This window comes from Gavialis gangeticus, unplaced genomic scaffold (genome assembly GCF_001723915.1).
Source record: "Gavialis gangeticus isolate Ggan-Ray unplaced genomic scaffold, GavGan_comp1, whole genome shotgun sequence".
Classification (NCBI taxonomy): domain Eukaryota; kingdom Metazoa; phylum Chordata; order Crocodylia; family Gavialidae; genus Gavialis; species Gavialis gangeticus.
In genome coordinates, this window is record NW_017729025.1 from 28,253,293 (window position 1) to 28,268,900 (window position 15,608).

The 15,608-nt window shown below is 39.1% G+C and overlaps 1 protein-coding gene across 1 annotated transcript in view; it reads right to left on the bottom strand.

Moving 5' to 3' along the window:
* WDR25 (WD repeat domain 25) overlaps nt 1–15,608 on the bottom strand; it is a 206,383-nt gene that overhangs the window by 189,222 nt on the left and 1,553 nt on the right. Inside the window, exon 2 of the mRNA XM_019518559.1 lies at nt 11,936–12,731. Coding sequence (XP_019374104.1) covers nt 11,936–12,670 — 735 coding nt within the window. The 5' untranslated portion in view covers nt 12,671–12,731. The remainder of the gene's footprint in view (nt 1–11,935; nt 12,732–15,608) is intronic.

A 15,608-nucleotide genomic window follows, 5' to 3' on the forward strand; every position in this document is an offset into this window, starting at 1 on the left:
ATATTATGGGAGGACCAGGTGAGGCTGTAGGGGTGTGAGGAGGCCTCACGGGGCTCCCCAGTAGTCTGGGGGGTTCCTGGGTGCCCTGTTTGGGGCACAGAGCAGAGCCTGAAAGCACGGTGGCTTGGCACTGGAGGGGTGCGGTGTGTGGGGTTGAGACCCCAGCCCGCGAGGGCAGTACTCGGCCCAGTGAGGGCATAGGACCCTGGTGAGGGGTCAGGGGGCCAGGCACGGCTGCGTGCCACCTGAGCCCCGGCACCGGTGAAAGCCCAAGACAGGGCTGGCGTGCCAGCTCAGAGAGAGCCACGGGCGCGAGAGGCACGGACACAGGCCCCAGCGAGGGCAAGAGCGCGAGAGGTGCGTGGCATAGGCCCCAGGGAGGGCCAGCTCGTAAGAGTGAAGCCCGGGGAGGGCTAGTATAAGATTGGAGTGGCACCGGTTTTGTATAGACGCCCCAGGGAAGGGTGAGCGTGCGGTTAAGAGTCCCGGAGAGGGGCAGGCGCACGAGTGAAGCCTGGAGAGGGGCGGACGCGTGGATCGGGGCCAGGAGGAGAACAGCGCATGAACAGGAGCCCAGAGAGGGCATAGATTGGAGACACAAAAACGTCCAGAATAGCTGCGAGGCTTGGGGCTTGCTAAAGGGGAGGCAGGAGGCACACATAGCCCATAAGGCTGGGGGTGCACCAAGTCACCCACAGATACTGGGAGATCAAAGGCAGCCTCCCATATTAAATTTTATATAAGATCAAAGATGTGGCGGGCGAGAATAAGAGGGTGCTGGATCTCCTAATTGGCACGGCAAGGGGGCGCTAGCGGGATCACGGCGACTCCTAGGCCCCACTCCGTGACAGCCTCTATAAAGCAATTCTTTTAACTAGCGATTGTCCTGACCTGTATTACAATCTAGATACCAGCACAGCCACAACCTTTGGCTGCTAACCAATCAGTTTCCTTCCTACAAGTCGTCCCTTCTGTGTAAACCAAGCATTCACTAGCCTCTCTCTCACTGGGCACGTCTACACATAATTAACATGCCTTTGCTACTGCACATTCATTTCAGTACCTCTAATATGAGGTACTACATAAAGGCACATTAGCCTGCGCTAATGTGCAGAAGCAAAGGCAAATGTTTTTTTGTGACACTTACTGAACAGTAGACTAATTTTACTGTATATTAGCACAGATTTTGCTGTGACGTACTAAAATGCAGTAGAATAGGCTACTGTGCATTATGGTGTCTCGTATAGACGTGCCCACTGAAATGTTACCAAATCACATTTTTTTAAAAAGTATCAAAATATCTGAAAAAGACACATTTACAGTAAGCAGGATAACATGTATTACTACATAGGGACATGAAATCCTACCTTTTAGTAGTTTAAGTTTAAAAAAAAAGCCTGAGGTAAAGAAATTCTGCACTGGCAACTCTGAAGAAGTAAGGTTGACTTCTTTTCAGAGTGCCTTTTCCTCGCCCTTTCTTGCAACCTTCTATATGTATTCTTAGACATCCTGTTTTCTTTATCTAAACACGAGTTAACTGTTAAAGCTTGACAGTTGTGTCAACTGCAAGCACTATGCCACAAAACATTTATTATCCAAGTAATTATTCACAAGACCCCCCCACCATGATGCCCGCTCTTAGCATGTGTAGCATTCCTCCCCCCTTATCATTGGTGTGAAAAGTTCTGGTATGGTAGACTTGTACCCAACCACTCTCTTAGCAACTTAACACCGCTTGAGGGGGAAAAAGGAAAGACAGTGCTGAAATGCTTTACAAGGATGTGACAGCACTCAATTTAGAACAGGAAAGAAGTCTGTTCCCCTCCTTAGAGAAATGGTGGAGAAATAGAAAAGAGCAGTTTTTTACTTTTATGGAAATACTTTAAAAAGTTCAGCACTTGTGAAAGAGTCCTACTGAACATACGGGGATAGATGGAACCAGTAGCTACACTTATTATGCTATATATAAACTATGCTATATTTTTTAATAGTGGTCAATTGAAATTACTCTAAAAATGAAAAGAATTCAGAAATTCTATCTGTTCCAGATTTCTTTAAACACATGACTGAATTCTACAGCAGGGATCTAACATTTTTAGAGATAAGGATTTCTGCAAAAGAGGAGACTCTTTGCAGCAGGGAAATCTCCATTCCCTCTGTGTGTTTAAGTCTGCTATCTTCATTCATGCTGAGTAGCACTTGCATTTATCCAAGTAGTCTCACCAGTATGTAAATGGAATTAACTGCTACTCTGCATTAGTGAGTGGTACAGATTAGATCCCAATCACTTGTAGAACCATCCTATAAATGTGTTCACCTCTGTTCTCCTTTTTATCCACCAGCTTCTCAACCAGCTGTGTCATGCCAGGAAGATGGTATTTCTCTCCCAAGAATAGTAAAGCAGCACTCCATTGAAAGCATCTCAAACTAGTATCAGGAGAATATTTCATCTGGCCCTCAGAAAAAGGATGCCACTTACTGTTAATTTTTTTAATAATATATTAAAAAAATATCTCCACAATTCACAGTTAAGACTTTCCATGAGTCAAGAGAAATTTTGTGGAAAAAGGTTCACCAAGCACTAATTTTATATATATTCCAGTTGAAAAAAAGAGAGGCACTATCAAAGTGTTATTCTTACACATGAATCTGCCTAAGGATACTGAATGGCACAGGATTAGCAATGCAATAAGGTCATTTGTGTCCCTAGGTTATTTTGTCTGACACACCCAGCACTGGATTGGTTTGAAACCTCTAATAATTTTAGAAGTGATCCGTCCAGCAACAGGCAAAACAATAGTGCTGGGGAAACGTGTATTGCTAGCGTCAGCACTGTATTCATGAGGTAGATGAATAGAGGATGTCACATTATATTGCTTTTAAGTTCAACACAGGGAATTCTAGACAGGAAACTTACGAAAAAACAGAATAAGCTTCTGGAGAGATACAATCTACTCTGCTATCTTTCATCAGAGTATATATGCAACAAAAAAAAAAGTTTTGAAAATCAAAATACAACATTACTTCACAAGGCACTCAATGTGATTCAGGCTGCAAGAATCTATTTATTATATTTGGATTTTATGAGGAATACCTCTGACCCTGGAATTTCACAGCACTGCACAATCATGACAAACCTCACATCTGGTAGGTAGGATAGCATTATTATACCAAGTTTAAAAATTGGTGAATACAGATCTAGTACCCTGTCCAGGTTCAAACCGCATCTCCAAAGAGAAGTGGACAGAATACATAAGACCCAATTCCAAATCATTGGCTATAACCAGCTACCACTCCCCTCTGTAATAAGGAAAATGAACACATCTAGGGATTTTAACTTCATAACGGCCTTGACTTCTATAAGTTGTGAAAAATCATCGCAAGTTAATGATAGAATGCTTAAGTTTATCCTACAGTTTCTTAGTTTCAAAAACTTTAGTGTCTGTTTTCAATGGCTTATGTATTGGAGCAACATAGTTCTCACTCTCCCTGAGCTTAGTTCTACAAGCAGGGAAAAAATGAAGAAACTGAAAGAGAACGGCATGCTGTACAATAAGCGGAACATAACTGCTGTCATCTTCAACACCATAAACACCCTTTTTTAAACACTTCTCCCAGAAAAAAAAAGTGTCAGAAATTTGTCACAAACTATTGAAATCTTGCCTAGACTTCAACTGCATTGCATAATTATGATGCAAGTACAAATATCAGACTAAAAGATTTGCAATTAGAAGTATTATCAGTAAACCTATTAAAATGAGCTTCTTCCAAAGGAGACCTTTCATCTATCCTGGCATAAAAAAATTAAGAATGACTGCCAGGATTGTCAAAGTAACCAATGATTGGGGTTCTGCATTTTTAAATACCCAACTTAAAACACCTTAGTGGGTGCATCTACACATCCCCCTGACTACATTTGGTACTGTGCAGTTACTTAGTACTTTTTATAGCAAGTACTAAATAACTGGGCAGTCCCAGCAGTGCATGGCCATTTTTAGATGCTACATCACTGAAGCAAAGAACTACAGTGACATGGTAGCTCATCATTATGCCAACATAGCATCGGTACCACAGTTTGTGCCTGCCGACACTACATAGCAGTAGCATCTTGCATAGACACACCCAGTAAGACCTAATTAATTATCAGAAAGTGTTAAAAATCCACCCAATGAAAGTCAGGCCACTTAAAAGTCTTAAGTCAGAGTCCAAAATGAAGGCGTCAAAATTATGAGCCAGTTTTGAATACCACAGACAATATGCTACTATACTTAGAAGATAAAAGCAAAAATAGATTTCATCAGTATTAAATGTATCACATGATCCTACAGTTCACTTATAGCAGCAGTTCAACATCATGTATTCATAAGAATGTCAACAATGTTTGCAAAAAGAATAAAAAAAGAGTTCACCCCACAGCAGGTTGGATAAATAATGAGACAATCCTGTGTTTTCATTTTTTACAAGAATACTCAAACCTGTATAATTTATTATTATATTTGTTTAATGTAATATAAATTATATAATACTTTGAAAAGGTTATATGTTATTTATGATGCAAATGCTCTACACTGTCTTATCTTTAAATCTTCTGCCTTGTTCTCTAGCTTTCTGAGCTAGAAATACTGCAGAAAAAACACATGCCTCAAGTGATGTATGTGCTTCCAATTATTAGGATGAGTTCCTCTGCCCAAGAAAAAGGAAAGATGGTTGGACACAATGGGAAATCTAGCTCACTCCTGAGCTGAAAGCTTTCAGTAAAGCCTTTAAAAGGGGAATGGTTAAAATATAAGAATATTCTTAAAGAATATAAAGATGGCCACAAGACAGGGTGGGAAGTAATCATAGTTGTATCACTATTGAGTAAACCCTAAAAGCAGGATGGAATTTTAATATTATGGTTTCAGGTTGGGGTACTGTGGATACAGATTAGTTAATAAAGTTATTTCTAATACACACTCTATAATCATTTATTATTATGAAGTTCTAACCTCCTTCCAGTTCTCTGTGAATGCTTTTTTTTTTTTTTAAAGAGATTTCATTTTTTGTTGGTAGAAAGAGCTCCAGAAAACTGCTTCAAATTTTCATTGTCCACAAAAAAAGAAAAAATTTGACTTTGTTTTTTTCATACATAAAATGGAAGCAGCATCCAAATTTTCTTTTCTAAAAAAAGTTCTTCTTTGTCTACTCTCCAAGGTGCTGAACACTCCACCTACTGGTAGAAATTATTCTTATTCCAAGGGAACTATTACTATGAAGGAAGTTACAGTTATAAATAAATGATAAGTACTGGGCTTAGCGCACACACATACACACACCTGCTTATGTAGAGCAAATACTTTTAATGAAAAAAAATTCTAAAGGTATGTTTTTCTTATTAAGTAGTCAAGATATTTATACGCATTTTCTAAAACAGCTGCTCTTCCTAGTGCTTTGGTATTCCTTTGTGAAATGACAGTTGGAAATGGTTGAATTTTCCACTGTATTCAAAACCCCAAGGGAGGATTGTGATATGTTCTTAGTTTAAGTCAGAATGCATATCACCTTCCATGCTACTTCAAACACAGGACAAACCCTTCTTATCACTTTCATATCTATATTGTAGGAATGCATTCCAGTGTGGCAGTTTATTCATGATACATTTTATTTCTTCCCATCAAATGCCTGAACTAAAATATATATATTTACTTTACCAATAATATTCTTTTTTTCCCCCCACACCTCTCCTTAAAGTAGCCAAATGCAAAGTTCGCAGTTTGTAATGAAAAAAATACGTCATAATATTTAAGCAGAGAAATGGAAAAATAAACAGAGAACTGCAAAAATGCTTAGCTAAGTCTGGAAATAATTCAGACACTGGTATTTGGCTGCAGATTCTCAAAGAATGCCAAGCTATAATAACTGAAGTATTTTACATTTGTACAAACCTTTTCATTAAAATAAAGTCTTCCAAACAAGGCAGTATCAGGGCCAATTTGACCTTCTCAGGCAGAACTACATCCCACCCCATGAAATCCCAGTGGACTCTGCAAGCATAAGTATCTCTATGTGTTGATTAAACTTCAGGGCTAGAGTTGTTAGATAACAGCCTGTGAATTTAACCCTGCAAATGTTTACTATTAGAAATATTATCTACTACCACAAATAGTCTCATTAAGGGGCAAAGGACAAAGACAGCACCATTAGGATTCAAACTAGTGATTACAAGGAGGCTTAAAGCTTCTCACATACAGCCAAAACTAATAAGCTATTCACTCTGAATATCTATTCTTCATGTACAGACTTATTATCTCTCTTCTAACAAAGCTCTGGAGAAGAAATGTTTGTTCATACACTATTATAAGAACTTCATATACTTTGTGCAAGTTCATAGATCAAAAATAAGACTGTACAATTAAAAGCTACACTTCTATGAATATAAATCATTGTTTTCAATTATGTTAGTTAAGTTTCTCTCAGGGGAAACCATCCTTAAGCCATTTTCCTAGTTCCCATTACCTAAATTCCTAAATTATAAAATACTGGTTCCACACAGTGATTAGGGCCCATGACCCTGAAATAGTTAGTGCAATTAGTCTCAGTTGTCTGCAAAGCTCATCTTTAATCTAACTGTGCCCTCTACTGGCTTGAGGATAAAATATAAAGCTATTTATAAGTGTTAAGATGTTATTCATCATACCATCAAAACCCTGCATTTGCTTATGAAATAACCACGACCTACTCTAGTCATTTAGATCTTCTGAGTGTCTAATTTATTTTGTTAATGACAGCTACTTTAGTAGCTTCTTACACCTGGAGGGTTGGGTTTTTTTATTTTTTTCCTATTAAATATTTAAGAAGCATTCTATAAAGAATTTTTAATTTTCAACATGCTCTCTGGGGCAGGTTTACCTGCAAGCCTCTTCTAGCTTATGAAATTAATTGTATTTAAATAAGAGTATTAAAAGAATGAAGCACTGTGGTCCCAGTTCAGTATAGTACTCCCACACATGCTAGCCTTAAGTATTTTTAAAGTTTAAACAACAATATTATGTATTACATAGTAATTACATTGTTAAAATATTATGCTACTAATACTTGGATTGAAATTTTCTACGATACTAAAGAGAGTATGTGCACAATTAATTGTGAATTTCAGTGGAATTTGGGCATCTTACCTTTACATATTCCTTTGAAAATCCCATCTTAAGGATTTTAAGATTGTCCTTGAAAAGGGATAATTCTATTTTGTTTTCCAGTTTGTCTTCCTGCTCAGAGGACAGGATGGATAATGTGATAGCTTCTGTTAGTGCTTCGTAAACAATTTAACACACCTATAACAATTTTCATTCCAAAGGGCTTTATAAAACTGTATACACACAATTAATTTCACTCATCAGTAAACAACAGCTACATGGTGGTAGCATGCAACAACTAAGCGTGACACAACAGCTTAGGACAGGCTCAGATGGGAAGGAAGTGCAATCAAAGGTTGTGAACACACAGCATGACTCCTATGGAGTAATTCACCTGAACTTTATTTTCTGTAATAAATGTATTCCATAAAAAGGGATGGACACATCACGAGTTCAACTATGAATTCAAGCTGCCCACAGTAGGCGCTATTACAGGGCTTGGCCATTGGATTATTAGTGAATAATGGACTACCCTTTGATGAAACACATTAGTGGAAAACACAAGATCAGCAAACCCACTTTTCAAGCCCACTTGAGGCTAACTTAATCCCAAAGTGGAGTGACTTGAACCATCAAAAGGCTCTATGTCATGCTTCCACTCCACTTTTACACCAGTTTAAAGTCAAATGACTTCATAATAAGCATGTTGAGGCTCTTCACCTTCATTTTTGGAGTTTCTTTCCCTAATTTAGCTTCTCAAAATGTGCTCATACCAGGGTCTGTTCTTCCTGTTTAACATCATGGGCCATCATGCAATATCAGATTCTATCCTCCATTTTATAACATGAATTTAGAAAAACATAAAGGCTATTTCAGTGGAAACATTTTTTAAATAATGGTTCTTGATATATTCCATGCAGATGAATGATCTGCTCTCCTTAAAAGTTAGTTTTGGCCATCAAAAATGCTTTTTTCTGTAAACCCAAATCATGAGAACATTATCTGAACCCAGAACTTTGGAAACATTATATTAAACCTGCCCAAATTTTAAAAATCATGACAATAAGCTTAAATTCCACAGCTTCTATTCCTGATTGCCTCACTAAATAAGTAAAATAGCTGCAAGTTTAGCATGAAAAGGCATTTTCTAATGGTAGTTTTACCAAAAGTACTGTTAGCCCCATTTCTGAAAAAATATGCAAAAGCCAGTAGAGATGTAAAAGGTTAAATGATTAATTGTTTAACTGATATGCACTATAACAACCAGTTAAACTTACCAGTTATCCTTTAGCTTGAGCCAGGCGCAGTCTGACAGGGAAGGGGAAATGGGAAGTCACGCAGTGCCTCAGCAGGAATCAGAAGGCAGAAGGGCAGGCAGGCAGGCAGGCAGGTGGGAGGGAGCAAGGAGAAGGGGAGAACTGCAAGGGGCAGAAAGCACTAGTACCCATGGCACATGTGCCAGAGTATGGCACACAAGGCCATTTTGACTGGCACACCACAGCACACCCAGGGCTCTGGGCAGCTGCCACTGGCTACGAAGCCCAGGCTGCTGCTCACAGCAGGTAGCTGGGAGGCTGCAAGCTCTGGCTGGCTGCAACTAGGAGGATGCAAACAGCTGCACTGGTCTCTGCAGCCCTAGCTGGGCTCCATGGCAGCAGCAGGTACATGCGCACCTCCTGCCCACTGCCTGCTACAGCTGTCCAGAGCCCAGGTTGGCTGTGGCAGGCAGCTGGGAGGTTGCAAACAGCTGCACCAGGCTCCAGAGCGTGCACCGACCACTGCCACAGAGTGTGGCTGAGGCTCCAGAGCCCAGTGCAGCTGTTTGGTCTCACAGCATGCCAACCTTTTTATAAGCCACCTGAGAGAAGAATTCCACAAGGACTGCGCCATCAGACCCTTGCTATGCTTAAGATATATCAATGACACCTTCATTATTTGGACAGAAAACCTGCAATCTCTGATTTCCATCAGACTATTTCTTGAATACTCCAGCACCAACATCTCCTTTTAGATACAATGATCACTATCCAGAACAGTAAAATACAGACCACAATATACAAAGAAACCCAAGAACCAACATACATATCTGCACAGAACCAGCAATCACCCTAAACACACCAAGAAAGCTGTAATATACAGCCAAGTCCTCCAATACCACTGAATTTTCACTGAGAACACCTGAGTGTCACCTCACAAATCTCAGAAAGGCTTCTACCCAACAAGGACACTCCTCCAGAGAGACAGATCACACTTTTTAAAGAGCCACCCAGATACACCACATGAATTGCTGCAGTACAGAAGGAAAACCCCTATGAATCACACGCCACTGGTTATGACATATCATCGCTCCCTCAAACCTATATGAAAAATCCTTAAACAGTTGCAACCCATACTAGAAGGAGACCCAGTTCTTAAAGAGATCTTTCCAGAACCACCCATCCCAGCCTTCAAACAAGCATGAAACCTCGCTAACCTCATCACCAGAAGCAGACTTCCTATGGCCCAAAACACACCAAATCCTGCCAACACATTTACACCAACCCCCACAACTATACCCTACAGCAGAACCATCACCATTCCTGGATCTTACAGCTGCTCCTACAGAAATGTAATATATCTCATCCAAAGCACCAAATGTGCTGATGAAAAATATACAGGAGAGACCAAACGACAACTGTCACCAGAATGAATGCACACCGGAAATCTATTAAAGACAAGAATACCCAATTACCTGGGGGGCACATATCTCACAAGAAAACTACACTCTCTATAATCTCCGAGTTCTAATCCTCAAAGGGAATTTACAAAACACCTTTCACACACAAGCCTATGAACTTCACTTCATCAATCTATTGCATACAAAAAATCATGGACTGAATACAGACCTTGGAATTAAGACACATTATAACCTGCCTAACATCTGACTCCCCAGGTACCTCTCCACTATTTACCAGCTACATTCATTCCCATCCATCCCCAACCTGTCTCTCACCTACTCACTCCTCAATTTACATCTTCACAGACTACCTTTCTTGCATGCATACCAGCCTCTGGCTTCTTTACTATTCATTCCATCCAGGAAGAGCATAGACCAACTGCAGATCCTTCCTCAACCTGATGAAGGGTATTTGTACCCACAAGCTTGCAAAGAAGAATTTTTCCAACAATGTGAATTGGTCTAATAAACAATATTAGATTTACCCAAAGAACCTTGTCTGCCCGTGTCCTTAGACCAACCCGGCTATAACCTATACCCCTGAAAGATGGACAAGTACATTAAATCAGAATCTACTAACACTAAGTAAGTCTTAACAAAGATCTAAAATGCTTTAACTATAAAGCAATCTTATAAAATAACTATAAAGTACTTGTAAGCAACATTTTATAATATATACAGTAAGAAAGGCTCATCGTTTAGAAACAAGCAACAGTAGTTCAGGGCCAAACTGATAATTTATATTGCCACCTTTTTGGAAATACCTTCGTAACTAATTCAGAAGTTCAAAGCTCAAACATAAAATTACTCTGAACTAAAATGCTTTCTATATTTTCATCTCCTTTCCTGAATTCAAAAGCCATACCTGCACTGCCTTATCTTTGCAAAAGCAGAAGTTGTGTACTATTTTATCAAGCATTTACATTTATTTCACATTTAGCAATCCAAAACATGAGGTGCAGTGCCAGAGTGGCTAAGGCATCTCACTGTGCCTCTGGAGGCAACAAGTCCAGCCTTGCTCTGGAATCAGGCCAAGGGCCACCCCCACACAACCTAGCTGTGAATCATTACCAAGTGATTTCAGCTGGTACCCATTAAGGGCAGCTGAACATAATACTGGCCACATCACTCCCTTCTGCACCACCAGCTACAGAAATGAGCGTGCCTTAACCATACTAAGCAAGTAGATAAGCTTGTACCTTACCCATTAATACAAAATTAATCTACGAATATTAAGTAAAATTATTTTATATTTGTCACAGTAAGTGTAAACAATTTTAAAAAGCAAGTAATTGTTTTATATTGTAGCTATCTGTTCAAATAAATGAGGGAATTTAAACAACAGTTGTATCCTTTGTAGAAAATAGTACAAATTAACTGGTAAACATTTTACTATAATCACCCATTCCACCCATACATAATTGTTTCATGTATTACATGCCACTGCCCCAGGATGAACTTTTAGTTAAAGCTTCTTTCTTGACTGAATTTTTATATACAGCTTGTCTGCTTCCTGTTCTAATATTTCCTCTCCATTCCACATAGTTATAGTATTTGTAGATCACGATATCTCCTATTTGCCTGTCTATTGGCTGAGGCAAGGTCTGTACATGTATGTTAAACGCATGCTAAATGTCAGGACTGGAACCCAGGCCCCAAACCTGTGTGTCTAATATCAAAGCACTGTAGCATAAATTCAGTTAAAATTAACAGGAGGTTCTACAAGCACCACTGGCATATTAGTTATCTATAGTACAAATAGTTATCTACAGTACAACTATTTGAAGTAATTTATACTTAATACATAAATGGACAGTGGCTCTTAAAAAGACTCCCACTGACTTTTACTACGGATGAGTCAAAGGAGGATCCCACAACCCTTACTCCTGCAAGCAGTACAATGTTCCTAAGAAGGGTAACAAAATTGTGTTCTATAATAGGCCCTAGTCAGGCAAAAGTTCTCCTTGAGGTCTTAGTACTGGAATTGCAAGCAGGCAGGAAAGAGGACTTCAGAAAACAAACACTAGTCCCATCTGCTTAAAATATATTCAACCAAGTCTTATGAGCAATCCATAACGTAAACTGTTGTGTCATATAAGTACATTACCTTGACTGTATTATCCATGGAAGCTGAGAGAAGCATATGACTCCATTCTTGCACAGGACACCACTGGACTTTATTAATGGGACCTCTGTGTTTGGCTATCTGAAACACCAAGTTCTTCGGGATTTCAGTGGATTTATACTTAGATCCTAAATATGGCTTAACAAATTCAGAAATTTTTATGGAACTTTTCTGTCCTGATCTATCTGGTTTAATTTCATCACTTGTCTTCTCTCCCTGTCCTTCAGATTCTTTTCTTTCAGACACACTAGCAGATTTTTCTTGACGTAGTCTTTTAGGGATATACGGTCGGATTCCCGAGATGGTGGCAACATCATCTTTATATACTCTCTTCTGAGAGGAGGTGCCATTTCCAGACAGAAGTTCTGATTTTATCAAGGAACCTGATACCTGGTCACAGCTTTTATAGGATATGTATCCTGTAGTATGGCCAGGATATACTTTGCTAGGATAAGCAGCTGTCAGCTCCCTCTCAGTCTGTACATAATATGCAGAGCAATCTTTATGAACCATGCTTGGAGTGGAACTGTCAGTGTTCTCAGCAGGCTGCATTTTGCAGGTGAATTTTTTGTCTAAACCACCAGGTGCAAAACACTGAAGATGATTCACAGCAGAACTTGCAGGATTTGTCTTTCTACTAGACATATGGGGATCTTCAGCCTTTCCAGTCTCTGTCTCAGAGTCTGAATCATCATAAGCAACCAAGGATGAAATCATTGTGGTTAGATACAGCAAAATCCAGTAATCTCGGTGCTAAAATCATCCAAATGATGATTATCTGCAATTAAAGAAAATGAGAACTTAGAAAATAGTACATTTTGAATATTTAATGTTCTAGTTACTTAAAAACTGCATCATTTCTATAATTATAAATAGCCATGCATTTTTATTCATAGTTATCCATATAATTTATTTTTTATTTCAACTCATCTATACTTTTCTTCACATAGCATCTTTCACTCAAGGGTGTTTCTGCAATTTACATGCATGAACTATAATTTGAATAGGTAAGCAGGTTGTATTCCAGATAGTAATGCACAGAATTACAATAAGGAAAGCACAAGCTTCTTCATCTGGTCATTCCAATATACTTTAACGCTAAACTGTAATAAGGCTTACCCTGACAAGGTAATACTAATTATAAAATGGCTTGAGGAAATATACTTTTTTCAGTGGAACGCAAATTCTACAAACGGAGCTGGTACAATATGAAGTCCATTTATAATGTTGGTACTGTAAAGGACTCTGAGCAGGGTCCAAGGGAAAAAAGGACCCAAAGAATTACCAAATGGATCAAGGAATGCACTATAAGAACAATCTGTGCATCTAACATTGCCAATATAGTAAGTTCAACATAACTTCCTATGTTAAATCAGTAGCAGAGTTGAGAGCCATGCCAAAATTACTGTGCTTATTGACTTCCCTAGAAAATATTCATGTGCCATTGTTTACTATGAACCAAAATATGGTGGTGACTATCTTTAGCCTTTTATGTATTAAACATCAGAAGTAAAGTCTGCTCCTGAGCATCATATTTTCCTCAATGGGTCCAGAGATTTGTGATGCTACTCTGTGTAGCGTCAGTTTAAAATAGTAACCTGTAATCTTATGCTACTATAATCTGAAATAAGGCTTCGTTTGTAGGAATAAATGACAAATTATAATCTGTAATCATTCAGACATAGGGTATGTATAGTACATGCATGTAATTTGGTCCATGGTTCTTGCAGGTACAGGCCATGATTGTATCAACACTTACACACGTGTTTAAAACTTTACTATTAAGAGTAGCCCCATTGAAATTAAACTGAAATGGGCATTCATAGTATTAAAATTCTTGCATAAATGTTACCATGTAAACACTTATTCATCCCATTGAATTCCAAGATATTACTCAATGGCATAAGTGCTTGTCAGACTTGGTTTAAGTTTAAATACTAATGGCTAATATGCATGTTTTATTCCACACTACAGAAGAAACTGTTATCAGCTACAGCAACCACAGAAAGCTAAAGCACATACTGAATCAAATGAGATTCTACAAAGGAATGAGATTCATCCCTGCATATCCCTTACAGGACAGTGACCTAAATGTTTAACTGCTAAGTATAAAAACATCAATATCTCCCCCTACAGGACAACCCAGGTCTTTATTTGAAGTCTATGATACTATGAAATAATAAGTCTCTATTCTATAACCAACAAGCAAAACAGATGAAGACCCAGGTCTTCTCTCTGCTGCACAGTAGAACCTCATTTATTTAAATGCCAGCGCAAAGAGGATGGGAAAATGGAAAAATGTACAGTGACAGTACAACAATCAAATTTTATTTGAAATTAGATGGATGAAAAAAATTCATCAGAGACTGTTCTAGTACCTCTTATAAAATCAAATGATTAGTGTTAGTGACTAAACTTCTTTAAGACAAAAAGTCACTGAGTGACCAAAGCAAGACTTTTCTGATGCAAACACCTAGGCCCTAAAAAGTTGCATGAAGATTCTGCTTATGCTCCATTTTATAAAGAATAACTGTAACTACAACTAACAAATGTTTATTACAGTTAACTGCATTAATATGCATGCCAGAAAGTGCATAATTCACTTAAAAGTTCAACATACAACCCATGCTAATTCCCCATTGCTTACATCATACAAACAGCTGTTAACTGCATAACAGTTAAGTGCATAAATTGTTTAAGTGCATGCTGTCTCTTAGCCCCATTCTCTACTTTACAACTTAATTGTATACCAGTTAACTGCATACTGACTGTAACTGAAACTATCTATTCTGGAACTAAATGTACTCTGCCTGGAACTGTGAAAGGCAAACAGCTGTCAAAGGGCTGCTATTAGAAGCCTTGAAAATGACAGGAGCTAGTCAGCTTCCCAGCTGCTATCTTCCCTCATTTTCAAGGCTTCTAATAGCAGCCCAAAACAGACTATTAGAAACCTTGGAAATGATGAATCTCATCAGTTCTGGGGCTGCTAATACCACAGCACTGACAGCACTATGCATTTAATAAGCATTCTTTACAGCACTGTCAGAACTGTACAGCATTAGTAGCTCTGAAGCTGACTATTAGATTCTTGACAATGAAAGAAAACAGTCAAGCGTCAGGGCTACTAATTCCATAGCACTGAGAGCTGAATTAGTGAGCACTATTTACATTAGGTTCAGGTAAGTGCATAGTCTTTTTACAGTCCTGACGATACGCATTTAAACAGAGTCCACTACATTTGCATGACATTAGAACCCAAAAGCCCAGACCATGACAGGGCATGGGCACCACCAGCAACTGGAAGGGAAGAACACAGGGGGCGGGGGGCACATGCCCCCCCTGAGATTGGGTCCTGACTTGGCACTGCTCAGGATGGGGCAGTTTTCTGCCACACAGGCCAGCAGTATGTTGGGGGGTGGGGGCACTAAGCCACAGTACAGAAGTATAGGATATGGGGCTTTTGGCCCACCCCCAGGCCTCCCCCTGGACCCACCCACAAATTGTGCCCCCCCCCCGCAACTCAGGAGGCACCAGTCACCCCTGATGGGTGCTAAATACTAAACAAGTATAGTAAGAAACTGACAACTGTAAACAGAAGAGACAGATTAAAGCAGGAAAAATACAGATGCAGGAAAATGAGATGCTTTTGTTAGGA